At 43.4% G+C, this 19,979-nt stretch overlaps 1 protein-coding gene across 4 annotated transcripts in view; it reads right to left on the reverse strand.

Annotated features, from left to right (window-relative positions):
* Positions 1-3,844: 3,844 nt before the first annotated feature.
* cadm1a (cell adhesion molecule 1a) overlaps positions 3,845-19,979 on the reverse strand; it is a 147,234-nt gene continuing 131,099 nt past the window's right edge. Inside the window, exons 9-12 of one of the 4 annotated variants that reach the window (XM_049742634.2) lie at positions 18,316-18,405; positions 15,133-15,165; positions 8,603-8,731; positions 3,845-7,621 (exon numbers count right to left, since the gene is read on the reverse strand). In XM_049742634.2, the coding sequence (XP_049598591.1) occupies positions 7,503-7,621; positions 8,603-8,731; positions 15,133-15,165; positions 18,316-18,405 (371 nt within the window). In that variant the 3' untranslated portion in view covers positions 3,845-7,502. The remainder of the gene's footprint in view (positions 7,622-8,602; positions 8,732-15,132; positions 15,166-18,315; positions 18,406-19,979) is intronic. The other 3 variants (XM_049742637.1, XM_049742635.2, XM_049742638.1) reach the window with 3 other exon arrangements.

The raw sequence follows: 19,979 nt of genomic DNA on the forward strand, positions 1-19,979 counted from the left end.
AATGGAGTTATGTTGGCTTAGCGCCGTTTCGGTTCTTGCTCATCCCAAAGGTGTCTGATGGAGCACTTCTTAGCTGTACTCATCCAAGCGTGTCTTTGCTTTGTTCACTTGGAGTAGAAAAAAAGGAAACGTGTATATATATATATATATATATATATATATTGGAAAGGTCCGTGGTGACAATTTGAGGCCATTAAAGCGAGAGTCTTTGCATTCAGGGACAGACTACATGAATCTCCACATTTTTTAACCTTGAAGTGAAAACATCCAAATAGGCAAGCCTACTAAGAAAAATAAGATAACTCAGGAGAGCCTTCATTTTTTTTTTTTTTTTTGTTAAAGCAAGTGAAGCAGAAATGCCCTCCAGGTCAAAAGGTGAGAAGCCAGCCTTTATCTGAAGCTGTTGGAATATTTTTCCTCCTTGGCATATCACACGTTACATTCAGCGCATTGAAATTGGAGGCCGGCCGAGGTGGCGTGGAGATCCCAAAAATGCGGGCGTGAGGTGAACGCAGGTCCCAGGCATGCGTGATGAGAAAAACATTGGTGTGATGGAAAGGTGGATCTTATTCAGGAGTGACCGTGGACACTTGGCTTCTAAACAAGTTATCTGAGGTGCTTTCAAAAAAGGTTCCAATTGCGGTTCAAGGGCTGTTTTCTCATGTGTGCCATCCAAAACAAGAGTGAAATTCAAATCAAAGTTTGACGAGCCGAGCCGTCCGTATAATGTCCTCTGATGCCATTCCTCCATTACTCTTTCTAAGATTTGACTCTAAAGCAAGACCTTCCTTTTCGCTTCAGTGCACCCGTCAGTCTTCATCTTTCCAAATCGCTACGCCTGGTCATAAAAGGACATGACGTTTCGGGTTATTTTGCTTGCAGAAAATCTCCTTTTATAAATATTAAAAATATTAAGGCCATTCTTTTGTTTGGACAGGGAAGATGTGTTCATTTACGCTTAGCTAGTCACCAAATCACCGATTCACAATTTTGTGGGTGGAACACAAAATGTCAGAAATCTACAAAAAAACAATCTTTTTGTGCCATATTTCAAAACACCAGGATGCCCCCAATCAAGCTAATAATTGCCATTTGACAACTTGAAGCTTCTTCTTGGAAGAATTCTTCAACATCTGCCAAACTGCTGATTTTGGTTGAGGGTCAGTGGCGTAGCTAGAGGGGGGTGGCCAAGGGGCACTATCCCCCGTCCCTGAAATATTGACCCATCTAACCCACTTTGAATGGGCGATACTGTCTCACAATCAATGCCGAGTATAGTTTTCATTACCATGGCAACCGCTGACAGAGGAACTTGTTGAGCCTCCCTCAGAGCCCAAAAAAACCAAAACTATCAAATGCAAATAAAGTTTTGGATAAATCGGACACGCGGCGGAATGTGATGGGGATGAATGGACCTGGATGTTCTTTCTCTGTCCCCAATCTCTTTTCATTTACCGCCGGCGTTTGGAGGATATGCTGCTCATCATTAATCAGCAAGACAAATGAATTCCCGCCAGTGTGGCGCAAGAGGAAGCCAGAGTAGAAGGAGAAAGGGAGGGGGCGGGGCCTATAAATCAAACCCGCTTTGATTAATTCACCTTGCTATATAGAGGACGTGGCAAATAGGATCAATCAGTTTGAGATTTGGGATTCTTACCGTGTTGTTGCCCGGCTGCCGCTAACTTCGTCTGCAAAATGGTCATGAGAGCTCAAGCAGCATATCCAAGAGATCAAAAGTAAAAAAAAAAAAAAAATCAATTAAGACCATGTGGTGAAATAAATGTAGAAAACATTAGATTGAGTTTTTTCATAACACTAACTATGGACAAAGTGAGAAAACATAGAACGTTCCGTCAAGAATTGATGCACCAAGCAAGCAAGCAAACAAACAAATGAATGTTAGCTTTGCATAAATGTAAATGACCGCTGGAGGAATTAATAGAAACTATGAGAATGAATATCAAAAGGCTGCATCTACATAATGGAAGCACATCAAATATGGATTTGTGCATTAAGCATCCTTGTGTGGTTCAACTAAAGGCCGCTCATTAATCTTGGGCCGGACTTGACACCGCACATTTGCCCTTTTAAATAGAAATGAGCTGTTAAAGAAGGATTTGGTGCATGTTTTTGTTTAGTTTTACTTGAAACCACTTTGCCTATGTGGGAGAAAAAATGTTTTTATTATGACAATGGGGGCAGTGCTCGAGCAGAGACAGCCTGAGAGCCAGAGTCCTTTTCTACAAAACCGGTCGAGCGACCCTGCCGCTTTTTAGACTGAAGATTACGTTTGACCCGAGCCGGAGCGAGGCCACAGTGTGAAGTTTGGCCTTGAGGCTGCTCCTCCTTTTGTGCCCTGCAGCTGCAAATGTGCCGTTATCGTTGTGCTCAGCGAGCACATCACAAGGTCTTCCCGGGGGCTAAAACCTGGAGAAAGTTCCATTCCCCCGGATTCCCGGCGGACTCCGGGGGTCATCGCGTCGATCGCCGGCCGGGCGCATAGATACTCCACTCACAGGCTTATGGTTGATAAAACGTGGTGAGGCCTCCAATGTCGCCCGGCAAAGCCGCTTGAAGATTTACCATTCCTTCGCTGACCGCGACCCTTCGGTTGTATTTAGCCGACGCGACCGCTAGCTATCGCTTATACGTGACATCGACTGACAGTCACCGCCGTTGGAGCCCAATCAAACGTCAGATTGCAGAGCAAAGATGAGGAGCGTAATTGCGGCGACCCTCGTTGCCGTAACGAGGCTCCATACGACGTGTCTGCCCTTTCCCAATCAATAAATCACGCCGGGTGCTGGCGGGGCGACGACCTCTGGCGCCGCTGCTAAATTGCTCGTACTTAAACGGAGCGTCGGTGCAAACAAGGACGATTCCTCCATGTTTCATCAGGGGCCAAATAAATAATTGGTGCCTGTTGAAAATATAACGAGAAGTAGCCAGAAGTCATCCGAAATGATGTCCTTGCTGACTTTTCTTAAAATCGGCGCCAGTCACCAATAAGGTGATACCGACGATCCAAATGCAATTAAAGTGCAGCGAATGGAATTTCTATGCAAGTTGTTGGAGGATATTGAGTAATGGCTCTTTAAAAGAGCAACTGGCGTGCGCATTAAACATGCACTCACAAGTTCATTTTCAATGACTGATAGCCGGCCAGCCGGCCGTTCTCACTTTCTAATCAATAGCAGTATCACCTTTACTTATTTAAGATGTTGGCTCATTACGCTGCGCCACGGGCGCTACGAGGAGAGCCCGAGGTGAAAATGTAATTAAAAAGATAATATCTTCCTCCGCGCCACACGTCAGCGGAATACTTAATATAAGCGCCACGGACATTAAATGAGAACGGAGGGATACATTTTTAGAAGAGCTAAAATTCGCTTCTCATCATTATTGACTGAGGTCTAATCAATAAGCGGTCTGGCTGCATTTTTGTTTAGGTGAACAGTTCACCATCTTCACCAAGAAATCCATTTCCAGAGAGGAAAGTTTTGGAATTTGAGAATTTGGCCAATTTTAATTTTAACTTGAGTTTTTCACTCCAAAAATGAAATGCATGTATCTCTGAATTTTGTTATATTGTCATCCAAAATTTCAAATGTATCAATTTTTGTCACGTTTTTCACATTATAGAAAATAAAAAAAATCTTAAAAAGAACAAAATAGACCAAATTTTCTCACCAAAAATTCAAAACATATATCATCATTATTCAAAATATGTTTCTCTCTGTTTGTTGAGATATATTTTTCATTTTTGGGTTTGAAAAAGTAAACAAACTAAATTTAAATTTGCCTTCTATCGTCATTCAAAAATGTAAGAAAATAACAATGTCAGTTATTTTGGACATTGATATCATTTCTTTTTTATTAAGACAAGAACTCTTCATTGTTTTTTTTTCTCTGTAAAAATGTCTATTTATGAACCAATACAAAATGTGAATGGGAATGTGGCTCTCCTCTCCTCCTTTAAAACACATGAACACTTCCCAGGAACAGCTGAGAGACCAAAAAAAAAAAAAAAAAAATCCAAAGAACAAAACAAAAACAAACAATGAGCGGTGACACAAATCCAAACAATTGTTTTTTTTCTTTTCTTTTTGGGAGCTTCCAAAGGCGGCGGTCGGTCGGTCAGTGTGTTTGAGGTGGACAGTTAATACGACGAAAACTTTTCCCATCCCTGTACACTTGATGTCAACACAAAAGCAGTACTTGCACAACTTTTACAGTGCACCAAATATTAATTAATAAAAATACAGAAAGCATGTACAACACAGATGCTAAATAGCTCACCAATTTGCCGTCAATTTCCATGTTGGACGTTTTTGTTTTGATGTCATTTAAGTGATGAAGTCACACATGAACCTGAGGGCAGTATTTAAAAAAATGTACTAAAAAATTACATTCTCAACACAATTTTTTGAACTTGAATGGACATTTAGTAGAAAATACACTTCACATACAACCGAATCCTTAAATTTAAAACCCATTTATTTTCACAGAGCTATACGGAATGACTTTTGGCCATTAAAAAAGCAAAAAAAGAAAAAAAGCAATAGGACAAAAAAGATGGTGTTCATCTTGAATTTATCTGAAAAATGAAAAGCATGACGTTTTAAATTTTGGGAGTGAATGCCCATTAAAAATTTGGTCAATCCGGTCAATTTTTTTGTATCTGAAAAATCAATCATAAAACAGATTTACAACTCTTAAAAAATATTGAATAAATTTGAGATAACTTTTTTTTTTTTTTTTATAAATTAGTTCCCAAATTTATACTTGCTGACCATTTTCTTTGCAACTGGATAACTCAATATACTTTGGATTCATTGTGAACAATAATTTTCAATATATTTCATGGGCAAATCTGAAAACAATTTTAATGTGTAATAACTCGGCAACCTTGGTTAGGTGAAAAGTGTCATCCCTTTTTATCATTTATTGGGAAATATAGATTGAAGTCTCATTCCAAAAAAAATCAAACCTGCTTCTCCGTGATTCTCAAAAAGCAACATTAAAAACACTAATAATAATAATAATAATAATAAGTTGACCATAAAACATCAAAGTTCAAATTTGAACCCTTTCCTGTTCCTGACCCAACCGCATAAACAACAAACAGAGTCATGGACATATACAGTGTATTCACGCCGAACTGAATCAAGACGGAAGGGACTTGGATCTTATCTGCAATGCACGTTCTAGTAAAAACATCAAGTGGGGGTGGGGGGTGGGGCGGGGTATGCCCCAAACTCTTTCCTACGTTGTGACTGTTTTGTTTTTCTTCGTGCATGATGATATTAAAGCTATCGTATGTAATGAGGAATTTTACCTTGTCAAACGTGCCAGGAAAGTATCGACGGTGTCCACAAAGTCAGTAAGAGGATTTTCTGAAGGGACGTTAACGACAACATAATTTTTCAGCGACCCGGGGTTATTTGTTGATGCTAATGTTGCCACGTCATCTTGACCAAATAAGAGCAGATGTTGAAAGATAAGACCAAAAGATCACCGCTGTCCAATGGAAAGCAAACATTTTCATCGGAAAACACAATTGAAGTTGTCAGACTAGAACAAAAGCTGGACAAAGGTTTTGACAGTGACTCTTTCCAATTTTTCTGATTTCACATTAATATTGCTTCTATATTAACACTCAAATGTACCTGTGTCAAAATTCCGAAACAAAAAATGCTTGCGTTAATTGTTGAATTCCCGAAGAACTGAGATTTTGTTGAAGGGTCACGAATATTGCCCCAATGTATTTTTTGTTTTTCTCTGACTTAAAGAAATTTACGGTCGTTTTCAGCGTACTTTAGTGTATTAACTTTGTAAAATTATAATTTGTTTCAAAATAGAAAAAAAACATTGTTGTGATTGCGAAATGTTATGAAATAATGTACATTTAATTAGCCATGATGGCTAACTGGTTGAATAGTAATGGAATGTTTGGAATGGAACGGTAGCGACGTCGTTAGGCATGCTGCTTTCTGTGTGAACACATTGACAAACAAACGACAACGTTCGATTGGACCTTGGGTCCGACCTCAAGATGCTAGCGCCATCATGCAAAAATCCCACTCGCGCAACTCAACGTCAGCCGGAAACATTCTGACATTCCTCTGCGTTTCCCCGGCCGCCACTGACAATACAAACTTTTTGTTTCGCTTTGGCAGGTGACATAAAAAAAAAAAAGCAACAGAGCGAGAAGAAATCCAGCCAACACATTCATGCAAGTGGAAAATAAATTTAAGCAAAAAAAAAAAAAAAAAGCACACTAGCATGGGGAGCATAGAAAAATAATAAAGTCGTTAGTGTCCCGGAGAGTTTACCTTCCACCGGCATTATGACAATTAGTGTCAAGAACAAATATTTCCAAATAAAGATTTAATGTAGCGCTTTTGTACAAACTATACACGTTGGTGGACCTCGCCGTTTCCGAAGACAAATTTGAAATGTTTGATTAAATCCGAGTATGGACAGATTGTAAATTGTTTTGGTCAGCATGTGCAAAATGGGCTGGAGTTCATTCTACATGAAAACAACAGCAAATATTTCGAAATTTTCATACAGTGCCAGTGGGGAAACTGGAATTCCGTTGCGTGTCGCCATCAGGACTCAATTAGAAGTCGCGAGGAAAAAGCAGTGGGGGTGGGGGGGAATGAAAATAACACAGTGCAGAATATGCAATCAACATAATGACATGGTGGGCATTGTGCGGCCGGCGGAGGTTACCAAACATGAGTTTCTTCAAAAACAACAAAAGAGATTGTTTTTTTTGCTGTCTTTTTTTTGATTATACTCTGACGGTGGTTGGTCATTTTTGACAGGGAGTGCGGAGGTTGAGGTGGGGTGGGGTGGGGGCATCAACAGTCTACAACTATTCTCATTATTATGTACAATGATATGGTGACGCATTCCTTGCATTTTTCCCCAAGGGGTGGGACATAACCGAGTCGCAGATATATCACAGTATACTCAATTGTTATGAAGTGTTTTGACGTTAAAGAGGAAGCGGTAGTCGTTGGGGACGAGCGGGAGGGGGGAGTGGCTGTCATTTTTTTTGTACCCTCTACAGAAACCCAAGGTGGGAGCTTGTGAACGCCACGAAAAAAAATCCGAACAAGGCACAGAATTTTCTGCAAACGGTCGGGGACTCGACAACATCAACAAGAAAATAAACATGTCGTTAGGTAGGTGCTGAACGGTGAAGCTCTCTGACTCCCCCCCACCCCACCCCACCCCCTCCCCCTGCGTCCTCCTCTTGTCCGCATCCTAAAAACCATCCTTTGATTTCTTTTCCCTACAACACATAAAACATTCCAACTTACATTTGCGGACGAGACTAGACAAACTGCTTTTTTTTTCTCGCGCCTCCCACCCATTAAGGTGACCATTTCAGATCCCCTCTAACCCCTCCCCCCCCCCCAATCCCCGAGTCCCCCCAGAAACAGCCACGTCCTAAAGAGGACGCTGAAGGTGTCGGGGTCCTGCTTTGATTAGATGTAGTACTCCTTCTTTTCGTCGGAGTTGGTGTGGCCGCCCTCGGCGTTGATGATGGCCGTGTCGGCGTCGGCCGCGTCGTCCGCCCCTTTGGCTTCGTGTGTGAAGTAGGTACCTGAGGGAGAAAGTTTCATAATTCCGCATGAGGACACACCACGTGACCGTATTTCCGAAATTCCTGTTTAGCGGGACCCATCTGGAAATTGGGCAGAATTTTCCAGCCCTTTGTACTCCTAGTCAGCGACTGCCTGCTGCTCAGGTGACACCAAAGATTAAATTGAGCCTGCGGTACTTGATCATGCTAATCTCCCAGCATGTGGTGAGCCTCGCACCTTGGAAATGGACCTCTCCGGTGGCTCTAGACTGACCTTGCGGGGGTCAACGGAAATTGAAGCAATGGGCCACTTGGAAACTCATTGAGCAGATTTTCCGACAAAATGAGCAATGATGCCATTTTCAAGTTGCTGATTCCACCTTTTGACCATCCATGTGGACAGGAAGTGCAACTAGGGTATGCTTGGCACCTTCTTTTTTCATTGTCATGTACACCTGACCTTCCACCCTTGGAACTCATTAGGGATCGCCGACGAGTACCGTCTTCATACCAACCATACATCTTTGTGACCTAGATTTAACCAGCTGCGAGAAAACCACATAGGCAAGGGGTTCTCGAAGTTTTTGTTTCCATTCAGAGACCCCTTACAACAGGTGTCAAACTCAAGGCTCGGGGGCCAGATACGGCCCGCCACATCATTTTATGTGGTCCGTGAAGACAAATTGTGCATCGAATTCGTGTGTCATTACTAGAATTTACAAATTGTCTTCACTTTTAATAATATCTTTTTTTTTTTATATTTGACCAGTTTTTACTCGTCTAATTTGAAAACGTGTTATTCGTCAGTTTGTTTTGTAGCTTTTACTGTATATAATATGAGGTGCTCATAAATTTATTTGGGTTGACACTCATAATGGCCCTCCGAAAGAAGCTATGACTACAATGCGGCCCACGAAAAAATAGAATACAAGATACAAGAATAACTTATTCCGAGCGTGGCTGGTATCTAAATATGCCAAATCATTGACTGATATGGGTCACCTTTGTGCCTGGCGAAGTAGCGTCCCAAGACGATGAGTAGACAGAGCATGGCGAAGACCACCACAGCCACGACTCCCCCGATCACCGCGTGGTCCACCGTTCTGGGGGCTCCCTCGCCGGCTCGAGAATCTACGACAAAAAAAAAGGAGCCCCGTTAATTGTATTAAAGGAACACAGAGGACAGAGAGAAATGGCTATGCTAATGTAGGCTTTAACAATTCACATCAGGAGAATATCTCATGAAAAGAAAAGACGGCTTTCCACAAAGAAAGACAGTCACATAATCACTGCGTGCGGTAGCTTTGGTGGAGAGACAAACGGCTTTATCTGATAATGACTTTATATCTAATCCACATCTCAGCTAATCATCCATCTTTGTAGACCTCAACCATAACCAAACAACTCAAGTGCTTAACCCTCGTCTGCGTGTTGTTCTTCTGACTTGAGCCTATCCCAGTCGATTTCAGTCAAGCACAGGTCATAGAGACAAACAAATCATTCAATTTGTTTTCACATTGCTTTCTTGTTTCCAACTTCTTGGCTATAATTTTTTTCTTTTTTTTAAAAACTCTAAAGGGAAATAAGGGGATGAGGGATGCTTGCCATCAGTTGTTAGCAATCTGTTCACGTCATCCATTAGCCGTAGTAGCTGGCTAACCCCCTTCCCACTGAGGGATTTGCTGGACCCGGGTCCAGGAAGCAGAAGGACCAGGCTGCATTTTACTAATGAATGCCAGAAACGGAAGAGAGAAAAATGATGAACAACATCAGCCAATATGGGAGGACCAACGCCACACTTGACAAAATTGTTCCCTCCAGGTGAATCCAAAGGGCTTATTTTGACTTTAAATTTGGCTTTCAGCGCACTGCAGCGGCTTCAATTAAACCGAGCGGAAATCCGTCTGACATTCAATTGCTTTTAGGCCAACTCTACGTTAACATTGTTTCCTATTACGATGTTAATGTGGACTCTGGCCTTGAGGGAACCAAGGGAAGGGACACATGCGTTTAAGAAACGGACGCCATTGCGTGACAATAAAGTTTGTCTGAATGTCATATTTAATAATGATGCGGCTGGAAAATATTTGCTGTCATTTCCTGAAAGCACTTGGCCCGCGATGAAACTATATAATGCAATTTGCATGTCATATCAGTGAGCGTCACTTATGAGCAATTACTGTCACTCGGCGCAAGACACTACATTTGTGGAAGGAACTAGCTCAAATGCTTTCCACAATGACTACAGCTAGCGCTCGGGGAAACGCACTTATTGCCTTTTCATCAATGTCTTCTTTGGGAGCAGAATGACGGGGGCATTGCCATTCCAAACAAACCGTTTCGTTTAACTGCAGTTGAAGGTGAAGAGGAAGAAAAATTTTGACATCATTTCCCCATAGTGCCATTTAGACGATGTAGGTGAACAGGACAGATGGTCATTAACATTGATTTTTGGCTTGAGGGATAGTTCCAGTCAGTCAGATGTGTACTGCCACAACATCACTCCAATATCCTCTGCATATATATATTTTTTTGCTTAGTTTTATTTTTCTCAACAGTCGTCGCTTGGTTACGTGCGCAAGCGAGGATGGCGGTGAACTTTTCAACAAGCAGCAGTTAGACAGATTATGAAAAATTCCTTCAAAAAGTTGAAGTTGACTAATGACACCAAGAGAATGTGTTTAGCATTAGCGTTCTCTTAAGCCAGCCCACTATTTTTATGCTAACATCTAATTTAAAACACCTCAGACTGGTTGATGTAACTAGCAGTGTGGTCGCCATAATGACAAACAGGTTATATTTGAACGTAGGACCTAGCAACAAATACAGACAGCTTATATCAATATGCATATATTCTTTATCCTCTGCCAAGAAAAGCCCAAAACTAATATTATTTCCGCTTTTTGGGGTTTGTCATGAAATCTATATATCGTATGAACTGTTTCCAGGTCAAACCAAATTGTCATCTCCAGTAAGGTCTCTATTTAATATACGTCTGAAAGACAAACGATTAAGCAGGGCAGTTCTCCAAGTGTCCACGGGGATAAACAGAGAGAGTGGCAGCAATGCAAGAACACAAGTGCCAAGGTGGAGGATCTCATTTTTCATAGGACGGGCTGACAGGGGCCTTGATTTGAGACTGAGGAGATCTCCTAATTGGATCTGCTAATCTGCTAATTAAGCATCGGTGATTTGGCTGACGTGCTCGCGCGCTGCCGTCGCCAGATAGAGGGGCAATCAGCGAGCGGCGAGTGGGCGGGCGGGGTGTCATAAGAGCACGTTGCCTTGTCAAGATCCACTCTCTCTCGCCTAAAGAGTAAATGTAATTAAAGTCGCCAGCAACCTATTCATTGAACCTATTTGAAAATGTCACCTCGAGCTTCTCCTTGTCGCGTGGTGCGCGACGCGACACAATGCGACGCCGCTCTCATATAGACTGACTTTTTTGCACGACGTCAGAAGGTGCTTTAATTACGGGAAATGCTGGCGAGAATGAAGTTGAAAGTTGGACAATTGTTTAACATTTGAAGACAATTAAAAAAACAATGACATGCCTTTGGATTCTGTTTCTGCCTATTCATGCTTACTCAGCTTCTTTTGTTTATTGCATATTTCATGGCTGTATGACCTTTGAAAAAACATCAGCGACCTTCCCGTCCGTACCAATTTAGTGGTTCTTTTTAATAGATATTTTTTTACTATAAATTGACGGTTTTTTTTTCCATCTCAAAGCAAACATTCAAAGTCATTCCAGGAATAAACCAACAGTCCATTAGCACTCGAGGAACCGTGTATCTTTTCCCTAATGGACTCATTTATCATTTGTCTAATCAGGGCCAGTCTTCATCCAAAATGTAATATAATTACGGGCTATAAGCGTTCTCGGGATATTGCGCCGTTTCTAGGCCGCGGCGAGCTCGATAAACACCTTCTAATAATGGCTTTTAGTGGTCTCGGGAGTGACTTACTCCGACGCATCGAGGACTTGCCGCGGCTCCCGAGGCCAAATGAGTTTGTGGCTCATTGCGGCGATGTGCATCAGTCCTGTTAATGGTGGGCAGGCGGGAGTGAGGGGAGGGGCTTCTCTCAGGTATGATTATCAACCCTCGCAAAAATGTAACCTTCCCGCTGTTAGCGAGCTGCCTATAAGTGGACTGCCAGGAAAATATCCATTACGGAGGCCGCTTGAGCTAAACGTCACTTGGGTGCTCACACTTAGCTGACTTTTCTCCCCAAGCACTTAACTTAAAAAGATGCGAGTGAGTAAGGTGACAATCTCAAGAATGACAAAACCAAAAAAAGAATTAGACGGAATTGAGGACATTGTCCACTGTCTGCATTGTAACAACACGGTGAGGCCGTGTTTATTGTGGTGCCTGGCAAAATGACATGGGAGGCTTTGCGTTAACACGCGTGGCCGCCAGACATTCGCTGTGCCCGGCCGGCTTTGGGAAGTGTGCCAACTCCCCTGAATGAGAGAAAAATGGCTGCATTTGAAAGTTAGCAACAAACAGCCTATGGCAAGATTCTGCGCTCGACCTCTCGGATGAGCTTTTTCATTAACTTTTCATGCCTCCCCATTTGAATGAGTAAACAACTGACAGAACAATTTGTCAACTTCATTCGAACCGCACCAATACGTGCTACTACCGACAATCGTTTTACCAAGTATACGCCTGCGGAAATGAGCAGTTCCAAAAAGATTTACTCGGTTTGATGTTGCATTCCTCTCGAGACCTAAAGAGCCTTTAAAACACAAATCCTCCATAATACAATATGTCCCCTTTAATACTAACAACTTTGGCTTTGTCAGCTGTAACAAAGAATGAAAACATCTGGCCGCCAGCGTGAGGCGTTCAATGCTTTCACGTCGCCGACTGGCAAACCCGGACGCAGATACGATGATAAACGAGCGCTTTTATGCGTGCGCGGGACAGCGGCTCCAAGTAATTTCCGAGGTAATACGGCTTACTGGAGCATTACGCGCCACCTGAGAGGAAGGAGGCGCGTTATGCCTCAGAAATTAGGCTTTCGGGAAGTCGGTGTAAACAAGCCACAATCAAGATAGGCGCTTTATTATTAGCGTCGACGCGCAGCGCTAAAAGGCCCAGCTTGATTATTGACACATCACAACACAAATGCATTCATGTAATACATTGTCACATACTGTAGCGGCTGGGGCTATTTTCATTGTCGACAAAAAAGTGGGCTGGCTGAATCATGAAAAGCCGATTTTTCTGATAACAGGGTTTGCCCTATGTATGATACGAACGAAACGTAAAATAGCAAATAGAAAAATTGGCTAGATGATGTATGGAGGATTTATTTTGGGGGGCATAATGACTCGTCAGGAACATTTCAAAAAAATAATTCCAAAGCATTTTTGGTGGCGCACAAACAGTTGGCAAGAACGCCCGCAGGTGTCTCATTTGCAGCAGGTAACAGAAGCCGCGCGACAGATGGGCACATTCGACAGCGGATGGCAAATCCGGAAGCGTCTGCTTGCTGAAATGATCAAAAGTGACGATTGGCACAAAAACCATTTGTATGCGGCGGTTAAAAAAAAAAAAAAAAAAAAAAAAAAAAAGACTGTCGGCTGCTGATGTCACTTTTTTGCCTTTAGGTATGAATTCATTTGTTCCCTGACCATCCTCAAAGCCAAGGAAAAATATTTTCACAACCGCTGTAGAATGCAGTAAGATTAGTTGTTCACTGCAGAGGATAAAGAATATGCATATGCCTAACCCGAAACCAAATACTCCATAAAAAATAACTAAAAGTAACACTAAAACTGTTTCAAAGATTAGACCAATATATCTACTCTAAAAATGAATTAAAACTAACTGGATCTGAAAGACAAAAGTCAAAGCCAAATACAACAAAAAAAAAAATCCAAAATCAATTGGAGAGAGTGTCGAGAGGAGAGGGAGGAACACTCCTCGCAAAGCATGTTTGCTCATCCTCCGTGTTGTCTCACTGCTGTTGTTAATGGCGTCCCGGTGTTCAAAATGTCTTCCTGAGAGTCCCGCCGAGCTTGGCGGCCATTACGGCGCATTCTCTCCCGAGTCTGGCGTTTTCCGTCCTGCGGCGCCGCTCAATTATCTGGGCTACTTTCTCCTGCTTGCTGACAGCCGTGTTGACAGGTGTGCGCTAGCTCCCTCGCCACCCCCCCCGCCCAACCCTTGCAGATGTGCTCACCTCTCCAGACAGGAAATTAATCGGCTCCGAGCTAGCCGTCAGCTACGCTAGGAGCTGACATCTTGCGCTAACGTGCCCTTTTGTTTAAGAGTGAGCAGATCGAAGCCGGAGAAGGCGAGACGTCATTGGAACGCGTGCTGATGTGCGGCTAGAAACCACCAAAATAATCACGTATAAACAGCATGCTCCACAGTCTCCACTTTGCTGCACCGCATAATTCGATACTGGAATAAAAATGGCCAAATTATCACAGTTGATAACTTGCAGCAGTATTATCATCCACAGTCTCCTCTTTCCTGCAGCACTCTGTTTTCTTTGTTGCCCACAGTCTCCTCTTGGATAAAAGGACTATACACCACATTGGCCACTTAGTTGCATTCTATTAACATTTGAGGATCCACCGAAACAAACGTATCTACAAATTTGTTAACATTTGAGAAAAAGCTGTTAGAAATGACTAAAACAAAGAGCAATGCTAAAATTAGCATATTAAATTCTTCATTATTGTACTCCACAGTTTCTACGATCCAATATTTATTTTCTTCTGACCCTCAGTCTCCTTCTGGAAAAAAATGTGCCTTGTTGCTCGCAGTGCTATTTTAAAATGGAAAGCTGGACGCTTCTGTCCCTTCACGTCACCGAACAAAATGGACAAGGTGGCCGTTCCGTGTCAGTCCCCTGGTTCCTCAAATCACAACAAGCTGAGCATCGCCATGGCAACAAGACTTTTGGAGTCTCAGCGGTCAGCGCCGCTCCGACGCGGTGTCAGTCACGGGTGCAAATGAGTGACATAAGCAGCCTCCGCTGTACACACTGAGGTGATTCATTGGCCTAATGGAAGCCTTGAGCTCCAAATATCATACAGAGTGAAAAAGGAAACAAGGTCAGTATTTAGTTTGGCGGCATTCAATGCATATATAAAATGTAAATAATAGTGATTTCTATTTTTTCCTATGGTGTCCACTATTTTTGTGCTGAGGCCAATGAAAGTAATACTTTGGCACCATCTTTAACTCATTGATGTCTTTCATCGGCGTTTGAGATGTCCTGTGCTCCTTGAATGCATGAAGTCTAACTTGCTCTTACAATTTGCTTTAACATTTATTATATTAAAAAAAAGATTGACTTCAACGACCAAAACATGTCACAGACTTGTTATAAAGATGACAAACTAGCGACATAATTAGCATCACAGAAATAAACGGGAGGACGAGGAGCTGGGGGGACGAGTCCAACCATTTGCACGTTGGCGTACTTTAATAAACATGCAGCAGATGCAGGAGGAAACCCCCCAAAATTAAAAAATAAAGAAATAATAAAGTAGAGATACCAACCATGAGCTGCAGGTTCAGTGCTGGGCGCAGTGTCTGAGTGAGCACACAAGGAGAGGACATGGTGGAGGACCAAGAGGGAGGTGTGGAAGAGGAGAAACGGCATGCAAATAAAGGAAGGAAGGAGGGAAGGAAGGGAGGGAGGGAGGGAGGGGAAGAAAACAAATAACAAACATAAGCAAGCATTTGAGAACAAACGACAAAAAGACAACAGGCTAAAGGGAAGCAACACGCGCACACGCATTGCTGTGTCTGACCACAATTCATCTACAATTATTGTGTTGTGTCAACCGTTTGATGACATTGTAACTTTTTAAAGCCACTGATTACGATGCCTACATCTGAATGCAAAAAACAAATAAACAAAAAAACCCAATTATATAAAATCCAAAGTCTGCATGCAAACTAAAGCATCTAATAGCAGAAATCGAAATGGGACTAGAAGCGGACCATGCGGGACTCCACAATACGTTGCCGCGAGCCCTTTGCCAACATGTCGCACGCCGATAACTACACGCCCATCCTAATTCTAAACGCATGAATGCATTAGACCGCACCCAAATGCCAACAGCGTCCCCCGCTGGCAAACGTGATGACTTCTTTACATCTGATGGCTTTTCCAAACAGAGCCGCCTCCTCCATTTGGCTTTCGTTTTGCCATTTCCTTCCATCTTCTTGAGTGTTTTCCACCTCCCGCAGAGCTTCTCTGATGGAGAAGAAAAATGTCTGGCTTTGCTTTGACAAGGGCCAGAGTTTTGTTTACAGGTTCGGAGCTTTGACGGGCATTAAGTTGTTGAGTCATTGCGCTTTTGCTCCAACAATGAATACATTACATCCGTGAGCTGCTGACGGTGTAAAACACGGCTACCCCGAAGAAGACGTGTTTTCCATCCCGCCGCTATACGACAAAGCGAGCTAGCGACCCAGGTCCCGTATGCCACATGACGCCATGTTGGATGCTTGCAATTTACCTTAATCAAATCAGTTCGAGTCGACTGACTCCAATTTGAAAATGGATTGGTGGAGGGGGGCATCCTTCATATTATTTTCGCCTTTGATACAACAGAAGCGTGTGAACCCCCCCCGCCCCGCCCCCTTGTCGCCAGATGGTGTTTATGCAATTGAAGACCCTGACAAAGGCAATAGATATTTATTTGCGACTTCCTGACTGCGGCGAATTGGTTCATCAGCCTCGTTTAGGCTCTTCCATCAATTAAGACGCCACGCCGGCTCACCTCCAGATTGTCTGATTTGCATCGGACGCACATTCATAATCTATTTCCTTCAGCTGGCAATTAAAGGCCATTGTTCGCCCCGGCGGGCTGCTAAATAAGGCGATGATTTGTCATATTGTGTCGATGGCGACGGGTGGGTGAGGTCAAGAGAGATCGGACAAAAGATGAATGCTGATTAAGGCGGAAGGGTCCTTGTGTCGCGAATGTACACTGCGTTTCCGGTGAAACTGCCGTTTCAAATGTTTACGAACGTAAAGGTGTAAATGGACCTCGTGTTGGGTCCTGGGAGGTGACTAAATGGAAATCCCTGTCATGACCTAAGAAAAAAAAAATTTGCAAAAACAATAGTTTTGACATTTGCCAATGTTTTTACTTGAAAAATGTGCAAAAACAATCATTTTGACATTTGCCAATGTTTTGACTTCCCACAACCTGCACACACAGAGACGCACTTAGGGACCAAGTGTTGGGGTTGTATAGATTTTTAAAGTGCTCCATTTTGTCCGTCTAATGGGAAAGTGATGGCGGAAAAAAAAAGCCCTCAATAGCACTCTGATAGATTCATTTGGCAGTCTCTGATCTGTGAAGCCCCGCTGTGGCTAAATGAAATCAACTGGCAGAGTGTATTATGGCCATATGAGCCCGCTGCTGCCTTCAATCCATACACACAGTAATAATCATAGAATGCCCCTGGTAGCGGCCCGTGAGGACAGGACATCTGGCGCAAAGTGTAAATGGGTTTGGCTTCCCACTGAAAACATTGGCGCTTCGCACATGAGAGCTTGCGTTCGATTGGGCGGCGTGCACGCGCGCATATCGAGCGGCCGCGCAGATTGTTCATTGGCCTTTTTGGAATTTCAGGCATAAAGTCTGCCTGTCTTGAAGATTTACTGTGGTACTTTTGAGATACAAGTACAAGATGTCATCCGGTATTTATTTAGCTTTGACTCGAGAGCGAGCATGAGATACGATAAAAATGGCTTCAATGCAACACACAAATGAAAACACACAAATCTAATTTGACTAATTTTGATCAGTTTAAGCATCTGATATTTTCAAATGCAAACTATGCATAAGTATTGACTCTTATAATCTTTATCCTCTGCAAGGAGCTGCTGAGATCTTGACACTGTACCGGGGGCTGCATGTCTTATACTGCCCTCTGGTGGCCAAGACGGAAAGCAGTTCAACTCAAATGTGAAAACTCTTCAATTCTCCTCAAGTTGATTAAGTCGACCACACAAATAGATAACAGTTACTCGATTACAATGGAGTACAGCAGAATGAGCACGACTTGTGTTTTCACTCACGGAAGCAGCACATCAACAGTATAGGTTTGCTAGTCTTCTTGAATTACTTGGGGCGGGGTACGGTTACACTTCAGAGACTCCACATTAACGTGAAATCAACTGTAATTATAATAGGAGGAATGTAAAGGCCACCCCGCCCCGTCCCCTTTTATAGTAGAGCAAAGAAAGGGCTGCCGGCATTGTTGTTTTTATAAATATTGCTTTCTATTTTGCAGCGGTATGACTCCCAACGGACTTATTAGGCACACGAGTGCAATCATTTGCGAATCTCGCAGTCAATCAGCCCGTCGGTGCCGACGAGATAGAAGTCGGTGCGAGTGGCTAGATGCCTGGCGCCCTGGTGCAATCAATGCCCCCCCACCCCCCGGCGCAGATAGGCATTCCTTTTAATCCAATCGAACGGCATAATCAAGCACAATGGCCGTGATTCGCGCCCCGGCCTCGTGAGATTTGTTCCAATCGAGCGAGCTGTCAGCCGGGCTTTTGATTGCGTCGCACCGCGCACAGCTCGGGCTGATGAAGAAAGTGGCGATATCTCTTCCATCTCTGGGTGTGCACTCATAACAGCCCGGAGTTTGATTTCCAATGGAATCGTTCGGAGTCGGAATCGACGATAGAAAAAGTCGAGGGCGATACTGTACCTTGACTGGCTTCGGGGTGGAGGGAGGAGGAGGAGGAAGTGATGATGAAGATGGTGGCAGTGGTGGGTTTGGGGGTGGTGGTGGGAGCATCTGAATGAGAAGACAAATACATGACAAACTCACAGGGGGGCGGATACAAATGAGTGCACCAAAAGAAAAATATGAAATGCGCAGGCTTGTACGAGGCCGGGCCGGGTTGCCTCACAGCTTGGCTTTTCGCCGACTAGGCGCAGCAAGACGACGCTTGTTAGGAGTGATTAAAGTTCTTAATGAGCAACGTGCGCTGCCGTCTTGACAGACAAATACATTGGAGGTGATCAGCAGGATGAAGAGTGAAAGAGGAGAGGGCCAGGCCAATGTTTGATGGCGTGACGACAACACGAGTGCATTCAAAGATGAAGGGAATAGCCGACAACAAACAACACACAGCGGGCGCCATCAAGGAAGAAAACACATCAGCTTGTTGGGAAAAAATGACTCGGAAGCGGAGACTCATTAACTTTTGTTTTAAAAATAATTTGAAATAATGGATATCTCCGGGGCGCTGCCGACTCCTCCGAAATGTCTTTATAAAACCACAAAATTCTTCGAAAAAAGTCTGATTATCATTCAATATGTTCCCTGTGGCTGAAGGAAGAAAATGCTGGAAAAAAATACCCCCACTTCCAAAAATAATAATGAAGAAAAAATACCCAAAAGTGAATTTTCTGGCACCTGGGGGGGTTCCAAGCATATTTTAGTGAGAGGCAATGCCCCCGCGGGTTCCCCCACTAGCTCACCTTCGTCAGTCGAACACGTGTAAATCGAGGACTACTTGTATTGTTAAATTATTTTCCAGATTAGCTGCGAAAAATCACCTTTTTTTCCCCCAGCAATCCTCAACGGTTTCCAACACGATTATTTGGACTGCCAGTTTGAGGCAAATTGAAAATAATCACCTCCCAAATTTGCATGGAGGTGCTAATCAAGTTAATAAAGGTTACAACGCCGTGGGTAAATGTCTCCGACGAGTGTAGCGAGTTTGTTTTTCATATGAAAGTGGCTTGTTTGCCTCGGGGCGGATATGCTCCACGTAAATCTTGAACAACCAGCACAAGTGAGTCGACTCATTCAAAGAGAAGGCGTGCCCGGAGCAGCGGCACAGATGAAGAGCTTCGGGTGAGCCGGACACCATTTTAATTCATCGTCAGCCGTGTGCGTCTTTTAAAGTCAACCTTGACGAAAACACAAAGAGGGGAAAATGAGTCCGCTGGGTCGCCAGTGCGCTGGCAGACAGATTCCAGCTTGGGGGCGGCGCTGTCTAATTTGTTTGATCCTGTTGTCAAGTGCGTCGGGACTGGCAGATGTTTGGGATCATCAGTAGGCCCTTTTTACACAGCCTTGGTGGAAAGCTGGCAGAGAAGAGCTGGTCACTTTCAGACAGCTGCCACAAATTCCCACAATAATGGCAGCAAATTCATGCAAACGCCACTAATGAAGTCCTGAGTCCAGAATCGAATCCTAATTACGCCGCTAATGATGATTTCAAACTGGCACTTTTACACCTCCGCAAGACTTAAGTGGCTGGCGAGACGATGCGGGCACAACTCCCGAGAGCTTTTAAAACGAAGGGGAAATGTAAAGCAGTCCAATAAGTAAGACCCGGGAGACAGAAGAGAAGGGAG

Source organism: Syngnathus scovelli, chromosome 15 (assembly GCF_024217435.2).
Source record: "Syngnathus scovelli strain Florida chromosome 15, RoL_Ssco_1.2, whole genome shotgun sequence".
Taxonomy (NCBI): domain Eukaryota; kingdom Metazoa; phylum Chordata; class Actinopteri; order Syngnathiformes; family Syngnathidae; genus Syngnathus; species Syngnathus scovelli.